The following is a 22,037-nucleotide window of genomic DNA, read 5'->3' as shown; positions in this document are numbered from 1 at the left end:
CGTCCTCTCTACATTCATTCTATCAAGACCTTTCACCACTTAATAGTTATCAATGAGGTCAGCCCTCATTTTTCTGAATTCTAGTGAATACAGGCCCAGAGCCATCAAATAACAAGCCATTCAATCTTGGAATCATTTTTGTGAACCTCCTTTGAATCCTCTCCAGTGACAGCATATCCTTTCTAAGATAAGGCACCCAAAATTGCCCACAATACTCCAAGTGAGGGTTCACCTGTGCTTTATATCCCACAACATTACATCTTTGCTTTTATGTTCTAGTCCACTTGAAACGAATACTAACATTGCATTTCCCTTCCTCACCACTGACTCAACCTGCAAATTAACCTTTAGGAAATCCTGCACAATGACTTGCATGTCCTCTTGTACCTCAGATTTTTTAATTTTCTCTCCACTTAGTTAATAATCTACTCTTTTATTTCTTCTACCAAAGTGCATGACCATACACTTCCTGACACTGTATTTCACTGGCCACTTCTTTGCCCATTCTCCTAATCTGTCGAAGTTTTTCTATAGCCTCTCTACTTCCTCAAAACTACATACCCCTCCACTTGACTTTGTACCATCAGCAAACGTTGCAACAAAGCCATCAATTCCATCATCCAAGTCATTAACATATAATGTAAAAATAATCAATCCCAACACAGACCCCTGTGGAACACTACTAGTCACTGGCAGACAACTCCTTGTCTCCTACCAGAAGCCACTGCTTTATCCATGTTAGTATCTTTCCTGTAATATCATGGGCTTCTAGCTTGTTAAGCAGCCTCGCGTGTGGCACCTAGTCAAAGGCCTTCTGAAAATCCAAGTACTTAACATCAACTGATTCTCCTTTATTTTCCTGCTTGTTTTTTCTTCAAAGGATTCCAGCGAATTTTTCAGGGAAGATTTTCCCTTGAGGAAACTATGCTGACTATGGCCTATCTTATCATGTGCCTCCAAGTACCCAAAACCATATTCTTAATGATCAATTCCAACATAGAAACATAGAAAACCTACTGCACAATACAGGCCCTTTGGCCCACATATACTTGCTTTAGAAATTACCTCAGGTTACCCCTAGCCCTCTATTTTTCTAAGCTCCATGTACCTATCCAACAGTCTCTTAAAAGACCCTATCATATCCGCTTAAAATACCCTGTTGTATCCGAATGCATCTTCCCAACCACTAAGGTCAGCCTATAATTTCCTTCTTCTGCCTCTCTCCTTTCTTGAAGAGTGGAGTGACATTTGCAGTTTTCAGACTTCCAGAAACATTTTTGAAAGATCATTACCAATGCCTCCACAGTCTCTTCATCCATCTCTTTCAGAACCTTGGGATATACACCCTCTTGTCTTGGTGGTTTACCTATGTTTAGGCCTTTCATTTTCCCCAAGAACTGTCTCCCGAGTATACTCTTGAACTTCCACCATACTGCTAGTGTCTTCCACAGTGAAATCTGTGGCAAAATACTTACTCAGTTCATCCGCCATTTCCTTGTCTCCCATCACTACCTCTCCAGCATCGTTTTCCAGTGGCCCGACGTCCACTTTCATACTTTATGTATCTCAAGAAACTTTTGGTATCCTCTTTAATACTATTGGCTAGCTTACTTTCATATTCCATCTTTCCTTCTTAATGACCTTTTTTAGTTGCTTTCTGTTGGTTTTTGAAAGCTTCCCAATCTTCTAATTTCCCACCAATTTTTTTCTCTATTATAGCCTTCTTTAGCTTTTATGTTGGCTTTGACTTCTCATTAGCTACAGTTGTGTCATCTTGTCTTTAGAATACTTCTTCCTATTTGAGATGCATGTATCCTGTGCCTTCTGAATTGCTTCCAGAAATTTCAATCGTTGCTGCTCTGCCGTCAACCCTGCCAGTGTTCCTTTCCAATAAATTCTGGCCAACAACTCTCTCATGCCTCTGTAATTCCCTTTACTCTACTGTAATACTGATACATTTGACTTTTGTTTCTCCTTCTCAGATTTCACAGTGAATTCAATCATACTATGATCACTTTGCCCCAAGAGTTCTTTTACCTCAAGCTCTCTGATCAATTCCAGTTCATTGCATAACACCCAATCAAGAATAGCTGATCCTCAAGTGGTCTCAACTACAAGCTGCTCTAAAAAGCCATCTTGTAGGCATTCTGGAAATTTCCCCTCTTTGGATCCAGCACCAACCTGATTTTCCCAATCTGCCTGCATATTAAAATCCTCATGACTATTGTAACATTGACCTTTTGGAATGCATTTCATACCTCCCATTGTAACTTGTAGACCACATACTTACTACTGTTTGAGAGTCTATATATAACTCCCATCAGGGTCTCTTTACCCTCACAGTTCCTTAGCACTAGCCACAACGATTCAACACCTTCCAATCCCATTATCACCTCTTTCTAATGACTTGATTTCATATTTTACCAATAGGGCCATGACACACCCTCTGCCTACCTGCCAGTCTTTTCGATACAATGTGTATCCTTGGACATTAAGCTCCCAGCTATAATCTTCTTTCACCCTGATTCAGTGATGCCTGCAACGTCATACATGCCAATCGGAAACCGTGCTACAGGTTCACCTACCTCTGTATACGGCACACATTCAAATGTAACACCTTCAGTCTTGTATTCACCCTTTTTGATGTTGTCTGCCTTTTACATTGCAACTCATCATGTTGACTGTAATTTTGCCCTAACATCAGCCCCTCCTTGCTCGGCATCTCATTACAGATTGCCTTTGTTTGTAAGCCAACCACCTCTTCCTCAGTCCTAGCACTCCAGTTCCCATACCCGTGCCAAATTAGTTTAAACCTTCCCGAACAACTCTGGCAAACCTACCCACAAGGATATTGGACACCCCTCTGTTTTAGGTGTAACTTTTGTACTAATCATACCTGCCTTAGAAGAGATCCCAATTATCCATAAATCTGAACCCCTGCCCCTACACTAGTTCCTCAGCCACCTACCAAATCATCCTATTCTTACTCTCACTGGTGCATGGCACAGGCAGCAACCCAGAGATTACTACTCCAGAGATCCTGTTTTTCAGTTGCTTACCTAGCTCCTTAAAATCTCTCTTCAGGGCCACCTCACCTTGTCTACCTATGTCATTGGTGCCAGTGTGCACCAAGACTTCTGCCTGCTCACCCATCTCCTTTAGAATACCATGGACCCAATCGGAGACATCTCTGATCCTGGCACAAGGGAGGCAGCATACCATCCGGATGTCTCTATCACATCCACAGAACCTCATTTCTGTTCTCAGACTACTGACTCTCCTATCAACACTCAGTCCCCTCTGGTCTTCTAAGCCACAGCCCCAGACTCAGCACTAGAGACCCAGTCACTGTGACTCCCTCCTTGTAGGTTATCTCTCTCAACAGTATCTGAAGTTGTATTATTATTATTATTATTGAGGGAAACAGCCACAGGTGTATTCTGCGCTGGTTGTGCATCTCCCTTCCTTCTCCAACAGTTACCTGTCTCTTACAATCTAGGGGTGAGTATCTCCTTGCAACTCCTCTCTTCCACCTCCTCATTCTCCTGTACGAGTTGGAGATCATCGAGCTGCAGCTCCTGTTCTTTAATATGCTCTCTCAGAAGCTGCAACTTGGTGCAGATGTGTTTATCTGGGAGACTGGCGGTCTCCCAGATCCCACACTGCCTCTCTAGCCATTCTCAACACACTCCTAGGCCTAAACAGATGAGGAATGAAGAAATAAGAACAAAAAAGAGCAAGTTGTTAGATACTTTATCTTGCCCATGTGTGATGAGCCAAAGCCACTCTAAAGACTGGCACACTCAAAGAATTGCCACTCCACTTACACCCATGTTACTTTTATTCGCCCTTTCCAATGAATCCCGCTTTGTTGATTGGTCGCCACACAACTCAGAGAAACTGCTGCAAAGCTCTGACTTTTAAACCTTGATTGCAGACGTCATTGAAAAGGTAGCTCTTTTTACACACTCCCTCTCTGATAAATGGTCACCGCAAAACTCTTAATTCTTCTGTCAATAACTATTAGGAACTAATGCACAATTTTACAGCACTGTAGTAGTTTTGGAAGTGTTCTAATTTGTTCTGAATTTCATTTAAATACATAATTTATTACTCATTTAAATGGTAGTTAGTCTTTCTTATACCTTTTTAACTATTTCCATGAAACTTCACCTAATTGGGGAAGCCGCTTAATTGGGTCAAAATGTACTGGTCCCGAGGTGTCCCAATTAACCAGAATCCACTGTATTTCTGAACTACCTGAATATATAGCATCGCACAAAAACAAAACATCTATTAATTTAAAGATTCTACAGTACATAAAAGCATTTTTCATGCGTGTACGTTTTGAAATCTTTGGATGATTGCCACCAAAACCCTACTCATGTGCATCAGGGTGAGCAACAGCAAAAAGAAAATGAGTCATGTGCATCTGGGAATTTAAAATCTCTTAATAATAAGAAACATTATACATGAACCATCCAATTGAGAAACAATAAACATAAATTATCCTTAACCCCCTAATTTACTGACCATATCAATGCCCTCTTCCACTTCACAGCACCTAGTCCTCTGCTCTACATTGCGTCTTAGAGCCAGGATCATTCCTTGACTTGAAGAAAAGGTATATGGTCCCATGATCCACTGCACTAAAAACCGAGGGTGAAAACAGAGGATATTTACAAAGAAATTCTTGCAATAGGGAACTCTGGTGCCTGGGATATAGACAACTAAAAGGAATCACCACAATGGAGTGTTGAATGTTCCAATAGATCAGAGAGAACCCAACTCTTAAGGCTGTAAAACAGAGAACAAAGCCTGCTCTGCAATTCTATGGACCAAGGGCAGATCTGATCTTAGCCTCAACTCCACTGCCCTGCTCAATTAAAGCAACACTCAACTCCCTTTTACCCAAAAATGAACTGATGCCTTGAAAATATTTAATCTCCACAGCTCTCTTGAAAGTGAACTCCTCACCTCTATCTTTCACAGAGGACCCCTTACTCTGAAACTGTGGAGGAACAGAGGGGTCTTGGGGCCCACATCCATAGACCCCTCAAAGTTGCAGTGCAAGTTGATAGGATTGTTAAGAAGACATATGGTGTGTTGGTCTTCTTTAGCCAGGGGATTGAGTTAAAGAGCAGGGAGGTAAAGTTGCAGCTCTGTAAAACTCTGGTTAGATCAGACTTGGAATACTGCGTGTCCTGACTTCCGGTGTCCTCATCACAGGGAGGGTATGGAAGTTTTACAGAGGGTGCAGAAGAGATATAACAGGTTGCTGCCTGGATTAGTGAGCATGTCTTATGAAGCTATGTTGAATGAGCTAAGGTTTTTCTCTGGTGTGGAAGAGGATAGGAAGTGACTTGAAAGAAATGTACAAGATAATACAAGACATAGATTGAGTGGATAGCCAGAGAGTTCCTGGCAAGTAAGAGGGGGCATAATTTTAAGGTGATTGGAGGAGAGTATAGCAGAGAATGTCAGAGGCAAGTTTTTTTTTTTAAATCACAGAGCGTGGTGGGTGCATGCAAAGGGTGGCAGTAGACGCCGATTCGTAAAGGACATTTAAGAAACTCTTAGATGGGCACATAGATAATAGAAAAATGGCGGGCTATGCAAGAGGAACGGGTTAGATTGATTAAAAGGGCAGCAAAACATTGTGGGGCAAAGGGCCTGTACTTTGTTGTACTGCGTACATCTGAAGGGAAACATGCTCTCAAGATCTGCTCTACCAAACCTCACAATTATACGTTTTAGTAAGACTCTCCCTCAGTTTCATTCCTCTACATTTCAAAGAGTCAAAGCCCAATATCCTCACCCATACCTACTCAGCCCAGGAATTAACCAGATCAGCCTTCCCTGATAGCCATCCTTAAATAAGGAAATTAAATCTTTGTTGTATTCTAGGAGTTCCCAATAATTTGCTACCTTTGAAAAACTGACTCAATTAACCCTTTACTCATGGCCAAGATTCAATTTACCTGAGCACCCATGTATGCATACTAGCAGCAATGTTTAATGTTCTAGGACAGTTAATTCCTCTGGCAGCATTCCCTTGCCATTTATAAAATATTTGGCTTGTCTAGTCTGATGAAATTTCTCCACATTTTACAGCATTGACTAAATATCTGCCTATTTGTTTTATTTACATCATTCTGCATCTTACAACTCAATTGTCTGCCTTTTTGGAATATCAATAAATCTGACAACAATACACAAAGATCAGTGTTATGGCCTACATTAAGGATTTAGTATAGTTGTAAATAGTTACTGCAATAATATTGATCCATGTGGCACTCTATTGGCTGCAAATTGCAACCTGAAAATGACCCAGTTCTCCTGATTTTGTTTGTTAACTAACATTAGTAGCACACTAGCATATTACCAACTTGATGGAATTGATGGCTTTGTGGCAGTTTGCAGATGATGTGAAGATAGGTGGAGGAGTAGGTAGTGCTGAGGAAGCAATGCGATTGCAGCACGACTTAGACAAATTGGAAGAATGGGCAAAAAGTGGCAGATGGAACACAGTGTTAGGAAATGAATGCTAAGGCATTTTGGTACAAGGAACAATAGTGCGGACTATTATCTAAATGGGTAGAAGGTTCAAACACGAGAGGTGCAGAGGGACTTAGGGACTCATGCAAGACTCACAGAAGGTTAATTTACAGGTTGAGTCAGTGGTAAAGAAGGCAAATGCAATGTTGCATTGATTTCAAGGGGAATAGAATATAAAGGTAAGGAGATAATACTGAGCCTTTATAAGACACTAGTCAGGCCACACTTAGGAGTATTATCAACAGTTTTGGGCCCTATATCTCAGAAGGGATGTGTTGTCCTTGGAGAGAGTCCAGAGCAGGTTCACAAGGATGATTTCAGGAATGAAGGGGTTAACATATGAGGAGCATTTGGCAGCATTAAGGCCTGTACTCACCCCGGAATTTAGAAGAATGTGTGGGTATCTCATTGAAAGGACTAGATAGGGTGGATGTGGAGAGGATGCTATCTATGGTGGGGGTATCCAGAACTAGATGGGACAGCCTCAAAATTGAGGTATGACCCTTTAGAACAGAGGTAAGGAGGAATCTTTTTTAGTCAGAAAGTAGTGAATCCGTGGAATGCTCTGCCACAGACAGAGGTGGAGACCAAGTTCATGAGTATATTTAAGGCGGAAGTGTATTATTTCCTGATCGATCAGGGCATCAAAGGATATGGTGAGAAGACAGGTGTATGGGGTTGAGTGGGATCCAGGATCAGCCATGACGGAATGGCAGAGCAGACTTGATGGGCTGAATGGCCTAATTCTGCTCCGATGTATTATTATGATCTAACTTCATATATTATTAGTAACCTGAATGAATGCCTCTAGTAAAACCAAATACTTCCTATCTACTATCTCTCTCTTAATTCATTAAATTCCCCAGTCCCCGAGTACAAACGAAAGGTACTGCTTTACTATCATATCAGGGCAGATTTTCAGTTTCTGGCTATAGCCTTGTGAGTGAGAGCCACACAAAATAAAATACACAGTCTTATGAATTTTGGCCCACTGTGTACGCAAACATATGCGATTCACCATCCAGCCATTCAACACAAGGTCCAAGTAATATTTCTGAAAACAGAAATAATGGGGTGATCAAAATTTTTTTTAAAGTTCATTGTGAGGAAATCATAAAATGGATCACAGTGGATTCTGGTTAATTGGGCCATTGGCTAATCAGGGCAGCAGCTTATTTGGGACAACTCTTAAAGAACAAAAAACAATTCAATAAAATTGCCGGGATTCCCTTCATCTACGCTGCTTAATTGGGACAGACTTGCCAAACAGTTTCTAACTAGTGTCATATTGTCTAGACAATTTAGAACCGTTCTGCTCAATATGGTTTTCACCACTGAGACCTGGAGGTGACAGAGACTGCCAGGAGTGAAAATGAAATTATTTCACCATTTCAAAAAGTTAGGAATACCAAGGATTTAAAGGTATCCACAAGATATTGATAAATCATTTTGAATGTTGCAATGAAAGGAAGAAAAGCAACTAATACACAGCTTTACAGTACTGTAGCAGTTTTGGCAGTGTTCTAATTTGTTCTGTATTTCATTTAAATACATAATTTGTTACTCAGTTTGTCTTTTTTGTACCCTTTCAACCATTTCCATGAAAGTATGGCTAAAAGAGGCAGCTGTGTAATTGGGCCAAAATGTACTGGGCCCCAATGTGTCCTAATTGACAGGAATCTACTGTATTTTAATTACACACAAGGCTTTGAAACAGACGGACTCAAACCAACTTGTGAAATGCAAGCATGATAACCAACTCCTGTCACCCTTAGATGGGAGGCAAGTTTTTTTTAAATTCAGAGGCAAATTAAACTAATTAAAATTGTTCCTGCTTTCTAGTGATGAAAACCATGCAAATAATTAAAATCAACATTTTGCAGAAACAAACAAGAAATGTAACCATCACAAAACGCCCAACATCTGACTTCCAACACTGTAAAAGAAAAAAAAACTTGCTTTAGTTGAGCAACTGAATTTAATTAGAGATGGAATTGATTCTTTGCCAACAAGTTAAAAGTAAAATGTAACTGAATAGATTTTTTCTACACTACAAATATCAGGCTCTTGTTACTATACTGTAGCAGTTTTAAACAATTCTCAGATGATACAATATTACATTTTAAAACGCCTAAGATTTCCACCTCTTAAGCTAAATGTTTCACATATTAATTTCTTTTTTCACTATCCTGGATGAGATATTCTCCCAGAGCCCACCTATTTTTTCCCCATATCAAGTAGGAATTTCCTTTCCAGGTGTGGGGTGGGGATGGTTTGATTGGAAATAGTTTAAGAATGGATACCAAAAGAGGAATAAAATCAGATCAAAATAATCTGCAACTATTAATGTTTATTGTACTTCAGAAGTAAATGAAGGGCTGCCTCCAAACATTGAACCATATCTAATCACAATGTACTGCCTTCCGGTTAGAAACTGAAATATTTCCCAAGTGTAACTCCTCCAGTGACAGCATTTCGCAATGTGTATGGCAATCAGAATTTAAACTATGTAATTGAGAAGCTTAAAACAAAATTAAGAGTTATTGCTTTCAGTCAAGTGCTCTGATAATTATAGGCACCATATTCAGAGGGGACAACAATTGACAAATATTGACAAAAAATACAACTGTGATTATGAAAAAAAGGATGTAAGGAAAATAATGTTTTATCTGTCACATGCATAGAAGTGCAGAGTTGCTCAAGTTTAAAACTGAATCAAATACACATACGAGATATTCAGAATTCATTGCGAATCCATAAAACAAATTTAATGTGTTTTGGTGAACTTGGCTGCAAGTTATAGATTGATATCTCAGAGCACTGAGTCACCCACCTCACTACAGATATCGTTTTGCTTTGATCCCCACTACAAGACATTCAACAATTATTTAGATCTTGTCTACTTCAGATCAAATTAATTTTTGAAATAGTAATACAATCTCTTTACTGGATACAACCTTCTAAAATTTTTTTTTTTTATTTTGTATTTCAGACAAGACATGAAACGTGAATCTCAACTCTTCATACAAGCATTCATTCAGACACCAAGAATCAATACCAAAGATTTCTTTCAACCAGCATACCCAACACATTTATCTACTTTGCTATTTATAGAACCTTCTTTTGGTAATCAGCTACAGTGTTTGCTTGCATTTTAATAGCTCTTCAAAAAGGATTGTTTTGTCTACCAAACAAGAAAAAGCATTATAGACTCAAGTAAAGTTTCACAGTGGTTACTTTTGTGGTCTATCAAGGAGGGCTAGATTAGAGATGCAAGTACAAATCTAAATTCTGTGCTGGAATGCAGTGACGGTATTTTGTTTCAGGAGGAGATGGAATAAAATGTTGGCATCAGTACTAGCAATTGTGAAGCAACCACAGTGCTAATAAATTGTGAATTGGTTCACTATGTCATTAGGAAAGGAAACCTAATTTATTCAGTCTGATCTACAACCAAATTCAGATCTAACTCAGAGCCCCTGAAGTGAGGTTCAAACCACATCAAAATACAACGACCACTGAGCATCAACTTCCTGATATAAGAAGCAAATCTAACCAGTCTATCCTACTAAATTTATTTCTTATTAATAACCAGGGGTTGTGGTAAGATTGAGAGTTATTCCACAGACCAGGCAAGCTCAAGCCTGGCAATGTCACGCAGGGCAGATCCACCAGCCAATATCCCAACAACACTGTGTCCCACTCACAGTAAAACAGTACACCTTTAGAGTAGGTAGTTTTCAGTGAATGTAGCAAAAATCTCATGCACACAAAAAAGCAGTAAGAGACACTAAAAGACAAGATGCAAGAATCTGGAGCTTTTGCTTTGCTCTAGGGAAAAGCTTTCATTATAATCTACCACTCCCTCTCAGCTATGAGATCTCACCCCTCAATAACTTCCTCATTAACCGGGGAAGCCCTACATCAGGAAAAGTGGGGGGTGGGGAGGGGAAGATTACAACAGGAAAGGGAAACAAGGCATCAATGGATTTATTGAGGAATAATATCAATGAGGGCTCAGTGGCAGAACTACTGACCAAACACACCGATTGTGAAGGGCATTACTGCCAAGCCAAGTTTGTGGCAGATGATCAAAGCACTGAGTTAAAAATGGGAAACAACCCATTTCCCCATATTCTTAGGAATGCACCTGTCACCTGTGTTTGTCCACAACTGAAATGGGAGATGCCACGGTATACTTAGTGCCCTGTATATTTCGTGAGTCAGTCAAGGATGCTTTCCATTGTGTAGTCTACCAGCACCAGCATGCCAATTCTTTTGATTCAGAGCAGATTTGATAGCACAACACAAGGCATCTTTGAGACATGGTGGGTCATCAGAAACAGAATCAGAACTATATTCCACCAACAACATTAAGAATCATGAAAGGCCTATCCTTTACTCAACCATTATCACTTACTCAGTTGATTTAATGCCTATTAAAGAGTATAACAGGAACAAAATAGTCATAACTAAAAAGGTGCAAAACTAGTGACACTGCAACAGTAATCCACAGCTATGGAAGCAACACAGGTAGGAGAATTTTTAAAAATCCATAGCAACAGATTAAAGATCCATGGTTTGCAGGATACAATCATGAATGGTGATGAACAATTAATCCACAAGCTGAGGTGAGTCAAATATTCCTATCCTCTGCAATAAAGAAGCCAAACATAGTGTCAATATTAGGTTTAAGGATCCACATTTATCCTCAGACAAATGCTGAACAGAAAATCAGAGCCTCTTCCGAGTGTTCCACAAGACATCCTTCATCCAATTCAACTGACCACAGCAACAGCAAGGAAATGGTGACATGCATTTGAAAAAGGGAATTGCTAATCAATTATAGCACTGAAAACTTGTGTTCTTGAACCAGGAGCACCACAAACCACATGAACAGTTCTAGTATAATTACCAAACCAGACTGGAAAATGCCCTAGTACATCAGGTCAACAAAACAAACAAACCAAACCAGCTGGATGCCCAAACAGCCCATGATCAAATCAACAAAGTGATGCAAAGCATCTTTCACAGGCTACACAGCTGCAATCATGAAACTTCAAGCTACATTTACCAATGCTCAGTCTGAGTTCAGATTGGCTAACTTAGTTTCAATAGTTCCATTAATATCAGAGAATATATACAATATACAACCTGAAATTCTTGTTCTTTGCAGACATCCAAGGAAACAGTGCCCCAAAGAATGAGTGACAGTAAAGACTTGAGCCCCAAAGCCCCGACATCCCCCATGCACGAGCAGCAGCAAAGCAACACACTCCACCCACCAAGCAAGCAATAGCAAAGCCCCCCAAGAATGAGCATGATCTGCAGTCCAACATAAACTAATCATTCACCTGACAATTTGACATGGCACAGGCTCTCTCTATCTCCCTAATAAAGGGACAGAGATGTATCACCCTTCCACAACAAGAGGGAAGACTTCAGCAAAACAACTTGCAGATTTATGGTGTTAAAGTCTGCTGCGTCACTCCCTTCCCCATCCCCGAGTTCTCCGACTCGAGAATCAGCAACAAACTCTTCCCCCAAAGACAGAGCCTGTGTGATTCACAGAGTACAGAACTGTTGCTCGAGATATTCCTTTTTCTCATACAAACTACATACAACGAAAGAGATAAATTTGTAGGCAATACATGGGTAGCACCAAGGAATCAAAATCAATTTGAAAAGGGGGTGGTGCAGGTGGTTCAACATAGAACAACACTCTCTCCACTGGTGTTCCATGTACAGTTCCTCAGGTTGTAAAGCATTCTGTACCCACGAGCTACAAAAAATGTCCAGAGATGAAATAATAATACTAAATAACAAAGTATGCCTGTGGCACACAAATGCCAGGAAAGGCCACTGACAAACTGCCAATGACCAACAACATCCCATGAAGTTCAATGGCATCATTAACATGCTGGAGAAAATATAATGTACTAACTAGGAAGGTATCTGGTTCAGTCATAAATGTTGTCGTATGGGAGCAGGTATTGCCCCTTGTATTCTATAGTAATTGATTAAGGTTTTTCACAATCAACAAAGTAAGGAGTGTATTGTCACACTCTCCACTTTCCTGACTGTGTTCAGCTCCTCCAGCACAAGACAAGAGTACCCTTCAGGACAAATATCTACGGTGATGAAGTACTTTGAGAGGTTAGTTATGGCTGGAATTAACTCCTGTCTAAGCAAGGACCTGGACCCACTGCAATTTGCCTGTCACCATAGTAGGTCTACAGCAGACGTGATCGTATTGGTTCTTCACATAGCCTTGGATCACCCGGACAGTGCTAATACTTTGGTCAGGCTGCTGTTTATTAACTACAGCTCAGCAATTAACGCCAATCATTCCTACAGTTCTGATCAAAAAGTTCCAAAACCTGGGCCTCCGCAACTGCATCCTCATTGAAAGATTACAGTATGTGCAGATCGGAAATAACTTATCTACCTCACCGACTATCAACACCAGCACTCCTCAAGGATGTGTGCTGAGGCCACGCCTCTACTCTCTCTACACCCACGAATGTGTGGTTAGGCGTTGCTGAAATGCCATCTATGAATTTGCAGATGACAAATTATTGTTGGCAGAATTTCAAATGGTGATGAAATACAGGAGCGAGATAGATCAGCTAGTTGGGTGGAGTCACAGCAACAACCTTGCACTCAAGTTAAGACCAAAAAAAAATTTCTAGACTTCTGGAAGGATAAGACAAGGAACTCATCAAGGGATCCGAAGTGGAGAGGGTGAGCAATTTCAAGTTCCTGGGTGTCGACTTCTCTGAGGATCAATCCTGCGCCCAACATATCGATGCAGTTACATAGAAGGTGTGACAGCAGCTAAATTTCATGAGGAGTTTGTGGAGATTTGGTATGTCACCAAAGACACTCGAAATTTCTACAGATGTACCCTGGAGAGCATTCTAACTGGCTACATATCTGTCTGATATTGGGGGGGGGGGGGGGGGAGGGAGAGGGGGAGCACTGCAGAGGATCGAAATAAGCTGCAGAAAATTGTAAACTTAGTTAGCTCCATCATGGGCACTACCTCCGTCGTATCCAGGACATCTTCAAGGAGTGATGCTCAAAGAGACAGCATCCATTATTAAGGATCCCCATCATCCAGGACACGCTCTGTTCTCATTGCTACCATCAGGGAGGAGGTACAGGAGCCTGAAGGTACACACTTAATGATTCAGGCATAGCTACTTCCCCTCTACCCTCAGATTTCTGAATAGACTTTGAACCCACGAACACTCTCAGTACTTTTTCCCCCTTCTTGCACTATTTAATTTAATTTTTATATATTTAATGTAATTTAGTTTTTAATGTGCTGCTGCCACATAAGAAATTTCACGACATACACTAGTGATATTAAACCCCATAATGCATCAAATCCACTTTGACAGGTTCTCCCAAATCCATTAATTCCACTACCTGGTATGAATTGGCAGGATGATTCATAAAAATATCATCTTTTCCACACCACCCTGACTTTGAAGTGCAATCTCTCTGCTCTATTATTGCAGTTTTAAAAATCTTGAACTTTCTATCTAATAGCATTGCGGAAGTATGTTCACCATAAGGTCTGCAACAGTTCAAGATCATAGCTTCCAACCACTTTGTGAAGTGCATTTAGGGATCATCAGTTACCAAAGCAACCAATTTACATGCACAAATTAAATCGTAAAAAAGTGAACACAAGGAGTCTTTACATATTGTTTATCCCATCCTTATTTGATGAAAGCTTCCAATATAATAGCAAGGTTAAAATACCTTGTAAAATTAGTTTGTGAAAATTAATTTACAAAAATTGAGGTGCAGCAGTAGTATTTACATGGTAAAGACTTTCACATAATTGATTGTGTCCATATTCACATACCATGCATTACAGACATGACTAAGTTATTTTTGTAATTAAATATTAACCACAAATTAGAACAGATGGCCTGGTTGGGATTGGATGAAAAAGAATGTAGCAAATATGTCAAAAATGTGGTTACAGACATATACAAAGATCATTCTTCAACTAAAAGGACAGCCACTTTACTAATAATAAAAGTACATTTGTGAGTATGTATCACTGTGTTTGACTACAGGCATGATCTTTAGAGTAGTGGTTTCCAAGTGGGCAATGTCCCCTCGCCTGGGGGCAGTGGGAGTTACAACAAGAGGGCAGTAAAGATAAAGGGGTTGCTGAGGGCTACCTCGTAGCAAGAGGGTAGCTGAAGGATTACAGTCTTAATTTAATAAATGAATTACTTATTATTAGCATTTGATCCTCAGTGCCTCATAAGTGATTACAATGATCACGTAATCACCTCATCTCTTGCTAACGCACTGTTCTCTTAGCCTTTGCTTGAAGCAGGTTATAGCTGTTGATAAGCAATCTGACACTTTGGTACTTGGCATATCATGAGAAATCTGAACTGAAGAAATTGTGTTATTTCTGATCCTGGCCTGGCCCACACATTATTGCCATTCATTACCATAGTACAGTGTTAGCTAGTATGACTCCCATACTCTAATCATGTAGTAGCACATTTCCTGTATGACATTCAATGGGGTAAAGTACAGAATCTGCCCTTTTGAATGGTCTTGACTGCATTTTTCTAGCCCATGGTCCAACTGAGATATTGCTGCCCCACCTTATATACCTTCAGGCAGAGAGTCAGGTTTCATCTGAGCTATAATAATATCATAACTTTCCCCTTTATTGATCGCAGAGCTTGAGGTTGGACGTAAACAGACAACTGACTGTGGCCGTTAATCCAAGATGAAAATAGCAGAAGCAGACCAAACGAGAAAGAAGTGTAGACAGTATAGTGTGGAGAATCTGAAATATGGATTTACAACAGCACCAAGCAACCAACAGCAGCTAACGTGCCTGTTGTGTGCAAATGTTTTTTTTTCTCAAATGAGGCAATGTTTCCCAGTATTTCCCAACAAAATAATGATGGTTTGAGTGATTCATACAACATTTCATTGTTCATTGTTAAATCTGGAAGGCCCCAATACAATTGGAGAAGATCTGATTCTGCCAGCAGTAAGGGAGGCTCTGAGTATGGTATTGTATAAGTCTCCAGACCAAATAATTAAAGAGATTCTGCTCAGCGACAACCCTGTTCAAAGAGGAATAAATGAAATGCCTGAGAATGTGGAAGACACATTGTGCAACATATTTAGGACAATAGGATTTGCCCTCTAGTTGGATGAGTCAATTTTGTCCGGCGATGAATCTTTGCTTCTTGGTTATGAGCAATTCATAAAAGATGAAAGCATGGTTCAAGAGCTGTTATTTGTAAAAGCTCTAGAGACAGTTACGAAGCTGGAATCTATATTTTGAATTGTTGAGCTGCTTTCCAAAGAGAAGGACATTCCGCTCACCAACATTCTTGCTTGTGCAACAGATGGGGCACCTCTGTGGGGTTATTTCTTTCCTGAAAAAAGCTGTACCTAACATATTTACCATTCATTGTGTCATTCACAGACGTCATCTTGTCCCAAAAAAGCTAAGTGCTCAGCTGTACAATAATTAAATACTATCACAGCAGTAAATAAAATCAAATCCCACAATCCTAATTTGACTATGTCCAGGACTTTGTGTTGAGAATGATGAACAGCCTGAATGCTTGCTGTTACACACAGAAGTCAGATGGCTCTCAAAAGGAACTGCCCGAGATGCTTATAATGTGATTTTTGAAACTGATAAAATTCTTTGACAATTTGAATGCTTCATTCAATAATTAAGTCAAGAATATTAGGCATGACATTGCTTATTTGCTAGAATTATTTGCAAAGTTTAATGAAATCAAGATTCAATTACAAGGAATCTTATTAAAGTCAAATCAGTCATCTCCACATTTTTATCCAAGTTAACCCTATTTAACTGTACAACAGTCATTGCAACCTTTTCCAATTTCTGAGCCTCTCTGAGTCAGAAGAGCAAGAAAGAATACTAGATGGTGATCATCAAGTATACTGTGCCCACCTGGGTGAGCTGAATGAAGACACAGACAGATTTCCGGATCTTCCCTCAATTCAAATTCCAGATTGAGTAATAAATCCATTCCTGTACAATTGTAATGAGGAATTAACAGGAAGGATGGAGGAAGAACTGATCTCACTACAAGATGACTCCACTGAAGCACAGGTTCAGAAAAACAATCACATCAAGACTTTTGGTTTGCTGAAAGGTATCGCTGAACAGTATCCTGCACTGTGGAAAGAGGTCAAAACGTTCTTTACTGCATTTTCAAGATCATACTTAGTGGAGCACAGCTTCAATGCAATTTTCCAACTTCTTTCAAAACAATGAAATAGACTACAAATTACTGAAGGTGAGGATCTGAGACTTCTGAGTGACATTCAGCCTGATGTTGAGAAGCTGATATCACTGCACCAAACCAATTCATTGAAAGGTGAAACAGCACTGAAGTTGTGAAGAGTTGGCCTACTGTACACTAAAACTTGCTGAGAATTGTTTTTATACTTAAATAAAGAAATAGCTATCTTTGCAGATTTGAATAATTTTTGTAATTATTTGCCACTGCTTTTCCTTTCTTTCACTGTTCTTCGTAAATCAAAATTCTTTATGTAATGACCAGAAAGGGAGTGGAGAACACTGGGGATGTGGTCGAGAGCCAAGGGAATGGTAACCCAAAAAAGTTTGGAAACCACTGTCTTATTGCGTCTTCGGCATTAGACCAGACTGGTGTGCATAATAAGCCTTGGAATACACAATTCCAACAATGGATTGAGGGGAGGAATGTGGTATTCTTATACTGAATGAATCACCTACATGTATAAATAATTTTAAACTATTACCAAAAAATTCACATCATACAAAACAGTAATTAAATATGATTCTGAAATTCGTTACTTGAAAGTCTATTTCAAAAATACCATTCAGTAATTTTGTTCAACACGGAAACAATTTCAAAAACATTAAAGAATAAAACATCTCAGTCCATTTGGGTTTGCCACATTTCAAAACTTTCCCGATCTGATAATTGTGTAATTCAATGTTAGCAAGTATTGGCTTTAAGTAAAGACGTCTTAAACCAGAGGTTACGATTAATCTTTGAGAGTACTCGTTACAAAAAGGCACAATAAGCCAACGAAGCTAAACATTGAGTCTACATGTAGCTAATGAATGATAGGCACAATTGTTCAACAACTTTATGGATTATATTTGTTTTAATTAACTACATTTATGGCATATGTTCTAACTTGACAATATGCTGAAACTGCTGACAGAATGTAAATGACCCACAGCCAAAGCTCCAATACCTCCCCTCCACTCCCAAGGAAAATAAACTATGCAACCATACACAATCTCCTAACAAAACAAGGGCACGTTGCACACTTAGCAAACTGAAGATGAAGTGGAAGAGCAAGTGACGACCCCAAGCTCGATGCGATATTTAAATGCAAAGCAAAATCTCCCGCCTCGCACTAGTTTTTAAAAGAGGGGAGGGGCTGCAAAGTGGATCAAAACATCATAAAACATCGAATCAGCAACTATAACCGGGGAGACCTGAATGCATTAAAATGGAAGCAGATTTAACTCTTGGGCAAGCAATGGGCTGTTGTGGTAGTGAAACTGCAAGGTTGCCCGGTCCTGGCTGCCGCCACCGCTACTGTTGCCGTTACTGTAGCTACTGCCACTACTTCTCCCGGGGCCGAGCACACAACTTGAGCCGGGCTGCCCTGCAAACTTCTCAAGGTCGGGGCAGTGAGCGCGGCGATGAAGTGTAATGGTCATCCATCCAAATGCACCGAGCTTCACCTACCTGGTCGACGGATAGGTTAATGGCCTCGCTGAAGGGCTGCAGCAGAGTGGAACCCGTGTTGCCGCTATTGCTACTCGAAGCCATGTTTGACAAGCTAACGCCGCCTGCTCAAAGCCATAGCAGCTCAACCCACCCCTCGTGCCCCGCGCCAACGCTCATTGGTGCAGTGCAGGAGAGGGCGGGACCCTTCTGTGGGCATTGACGGGAGAGCCACCGCTTCCCCATTGGCTAACAAGGCTGTTAATCGCTTCATGACATCGAACGGAGCCGTGGATCTCACCGAGGCTGGTACATTCCCGGTCTTCAGAATTGCATGAATGAAGAGCGCTGTAACGAGTGGCTTGTAAGAGCTGGTGACCCATATGGGATCTTGGAAAAGCTGGGAATTTAAATTCTCTCCATTGGACAATTTCCGTTCTTACTTCTACTAGATATTTTGTTTGAATATTCGTAATGTTGTGAATGTTCGAATAAGGTTGGGAAGAAAATTATGAAAACGATAAATTAAGGTGATTCGGTTTAAACGTTTAAATAATGTGTTTATGTTTATGATTTACTTATTAAACATTTCATTGTATTTTCACTTGAATGTTCAATTGCCTTTAACTAATTTCTTCCGAACCACTCGCCTGGAATCTGCTGAAGAGTGGTACCCTGTGTTGTGCTAATTTGGCAGATTTCCCCCCTCCGCCACCGATATCCCCCTTGGCTTGAAAATTCCAAAGCTACGTTTTGTGGATGACAGGATCAAAAGAACTTCTGAAACGCCTTTGAACGTCACTTCAGGGAATACATACATCAAAACATACAATAAAATGCGTCGTTTGCGTTAACAACCAAAACGCCCAAGGATGTTCTGAGGGCAGCCCGCAAGTGTCGCCGCACATTCCAGTGCCAAAATAGAACCGAACATCGGACGAACCAGGTTCAAATAAGGCGGAGGAATAAGAATTCAAGAAAACAAACAATGCGGAAAAGAGATTTTAAAAAACACTGATCTTGGAAAGCTCTGAGAATTTGCTAAATGCAGGAATGAAACTCAACTGACTTCAACTGTCCATCCCTAGACTGACGTGATACATGTTTCAACAAAATAAACCTTATTCATAATAAAAAATATTTCCAAGAATAAACCGTATAATTAATGCCTTTTCATACTTTACATTCGAAGTCAATACTCTCAGTACATTCCTGCACATCCATAACACTGCTGGCACTCACGTGGCCCCCTTAGTGGTATACTACAATAATATCCGAGGGCTTCCTCCCCAACAACGCCCCTCCCTCTCCAGTAACAGAAGAACCCTGCACTAGGGTCCTTCCCCACCTAGCCCTTGCGGTGGCTGCTCCAATCTTTAGTGTGTCCTTCCGCGCGTACTCTTGCAGCCTGGAACGTGCCAGTCGGCAGCATTCCTCCACGCCGGCAGGGGTTCCAAACCTGGGGGTCCTTGTTTAATGTGATTGGTCCATGGCATAAAAAAGGTTGGGAAAACCTGCTCCACGGACATCCTGATGTGCTGGCAGACTAACAACCTTCGGGCAGACCAAAGGGCGTCTTTCACCAAGTTGATGATCTGCCAGCAGCACTTGAAATTCATCTCCGTGTCTATCTCTGGGAAAAGAGACTCTTCTGTCACGCAGCTGCCCAGGATGAACAGTGACACGGAACCATTGCAGTATTCTCCACGCACTCTTCGCAAACAGCGAAGTGAGCCACGGTCGCTTCCCCACTATAGTCATCCTGCGGGCAGCGCCCTGCAGAAACGATACTCTGGGTATGCAGGGAGAGCTCCTCTCACGGCCAGCTAGGCAAAGTCTTGGTGCCTGAGGGTGAGGTCTGGCGATGAGGTATTCCGCCTGATGATCTGGGCAGTCTGCTCAGGGAACCACCAAAGTCTGTCTAATCCTTCTCCTGCAGTGTCGGCAGGACGTTCCATATTGACCACAGCTTGATAGACTTGTAGTTAAAGCCGTTGGTCGGTGAGAACTTCCTCCACGTTGAACAGGACGTTCCGTGTTGATCTCAGCGTGATAGGCTTGTAGTTAAAGCTGTTGGTCGGTGAGAACTTTTTTCCTCATTGGACAGGACGTTCCGTGATGACCATAGCTTAATAGACTTGTAGTTAAAGCTGTTGGTCGGTGAGAACTTTTTTCACAATGGACAGGTAGAGCGGCAACGTCCTGCTGACTGTGACGCTGCGCGGCAACAGGACCAGACCAATCCATCACAACATTGGGGGCAGATAGAATCTGGGCACGTGATCGTACTTGGTGCCCATGTATTTTGGTTCCACACAGTCCGATGCAGCTACACACGAAGGTGGTCATCAGGAGGGCAAGGACGACATTGCGTTCGTTTTTGCCCCCGTTATCCTGGGACTTGTGACCCGTCTGATCCACTCCATCTTGGATCCCTAGATGAACCTGAAGACGGCTCGGGCGATTCCCCCGCCCTCTAGGCTGTTACATGACGTGACTGTGGCAGGAATCTCTGCTCTCTGCTGGCGCTTTCACTGGAAAGAATTTTGAGACATGGGACTCAGATTGCTTCCTGGCCGGTGTAGTTTGTCAGCGATTGTCGGGAAGAAGCAGCGGCCACTGCGTGAACTGACGGACTGCCCAGACACTGTGATCTCAAATCCTCCATGTAGCAATGGGGAGGGCAGAGGTTGGGTTAGCGTCCTCGCGCAGTGGAACTGACATTAACACACCTCTCGATATAATGCTATAATGGCCCTTCTTGGAGGTGACAGAAATTGCTGCCTCCCAATGCCCTCGTCTATCTGTTGTGCCCTCCCGAGCCAAAGTGAGCACTGCCCTGGGAAATTTCCAGACTGTGAAGCGTTTTGCAGCGGAATACGGTGGAGGGATGGAAAGACAGCAGTTTCCAGCATATCCAGTTGGTGGTGATGGTGAACACTATCGGATTCAGGCAGTCCATCAATACGTGGAACGAGTACGTCCCTCAGCCCCCAACGCAGCATTAAGTTGCTGTTCCGCTCCCTCGGCTCGCCCAACACCAGAATTCACAGACAGCCTCTGCACGCCAGTGAGGTGGGGGCCCTTCATCACAGGATTTCCAGCGAATTCCTAACCCAGCAGCAAACAGCAATTGGAGTGTTGGGGTTCACGCTGTTCCTGTCATGGCAAGCCTGTGCGGCGAGCCCTCGTGTATTGGGTTCCGAGGTTTCTAGAGCACCAATAGTTGTTAATTGTTGTCTTAACTGGAGTCGTTAAATCCTTGTGTTTTCTGTTTAATCTTGTCAAGTTTATTTTGACTGGCACCGGTTTTCCACATACCGTGATCATTTAAAACAGACTCCTGATTAGCTCTTATCACGGGTTCCTTGTTCTGAGAATGACTTGACTCGGAGTCGCTAGGTCGTGCCACCAATGTACTGTTGGAATTCCTATGAATAAGCCCTTGCTTCGGTCTCTACAAGGGAGTCTGTCATTCCTCCATGCCTGGGTCCAGTCATTGTCAGTGGCAACCATGAACATTCCTTGCTCCCAGGCTCCTGCAATTATAGCAACAGGAAGCCAGAAATTTGTCCCAGATTCCCAATCCAGCACAGCTGTTGGGAGAAGATCTTTCTCCCTCTGCATCAGGGGTTCCCAGCATTTTTTTTTTGGTGCCCTGGACCAGTACCATTAAGTAAGGGGTCTGTGCAACCCAGGCTGGGAACC

The 22,037-nt window shown here is 41.5% G+C and overlaps 1 protein-coding gene across 3 annotated transcripts in view; it reads right to left on the bottom strand.

Moving 5' to 3' along the window:
* The window catches only part of LOC140193959 (lysophospholipid acyltransferase 2-like), a 185,304-nt gene extending 164,691 nt beyond the window's left edge, over positions 1-20,613 (bottom strand). The window contains exon 1 of one of the 3 annotated variants that reach the window (XM_072251188.1): positions 18,351-20,613. In XM_072251188.1, the coding sequence (XP_072107289.1) occupies positions 18,351-18,434 (84 nt within the window). In that variant the 5' untranslated portion in view covers positions 18,435-20,613. The remainder of the gene's footprint in view (positions 1-18,350) is intronic. The other 2 variants (XM_072251190.1, XM_072251189.1) reach the window with 2 other exon arrangements.
* Between the last annotated feature and the right edge of the window lie 1,424 nt (positions 20,614-22,037).

The sequence above is a fragment of the Mobula birostris genome, chromosome 2 (assembly GCF_030028105.1).
Source record: "Mobula birostris isolate sMobBir1 chromosome 2, sMobBir1.hap1, whole genome shotgun sequence".
NCBI lineage: Eukaryota > Metazoa > Chordata > Chondrichthyes > Myliobatiformes > Myliobatidae > Mobula > Mobula birostris.
This window is presented reverse-complemented; position numbering and strand designations above follow the sequence as displayed.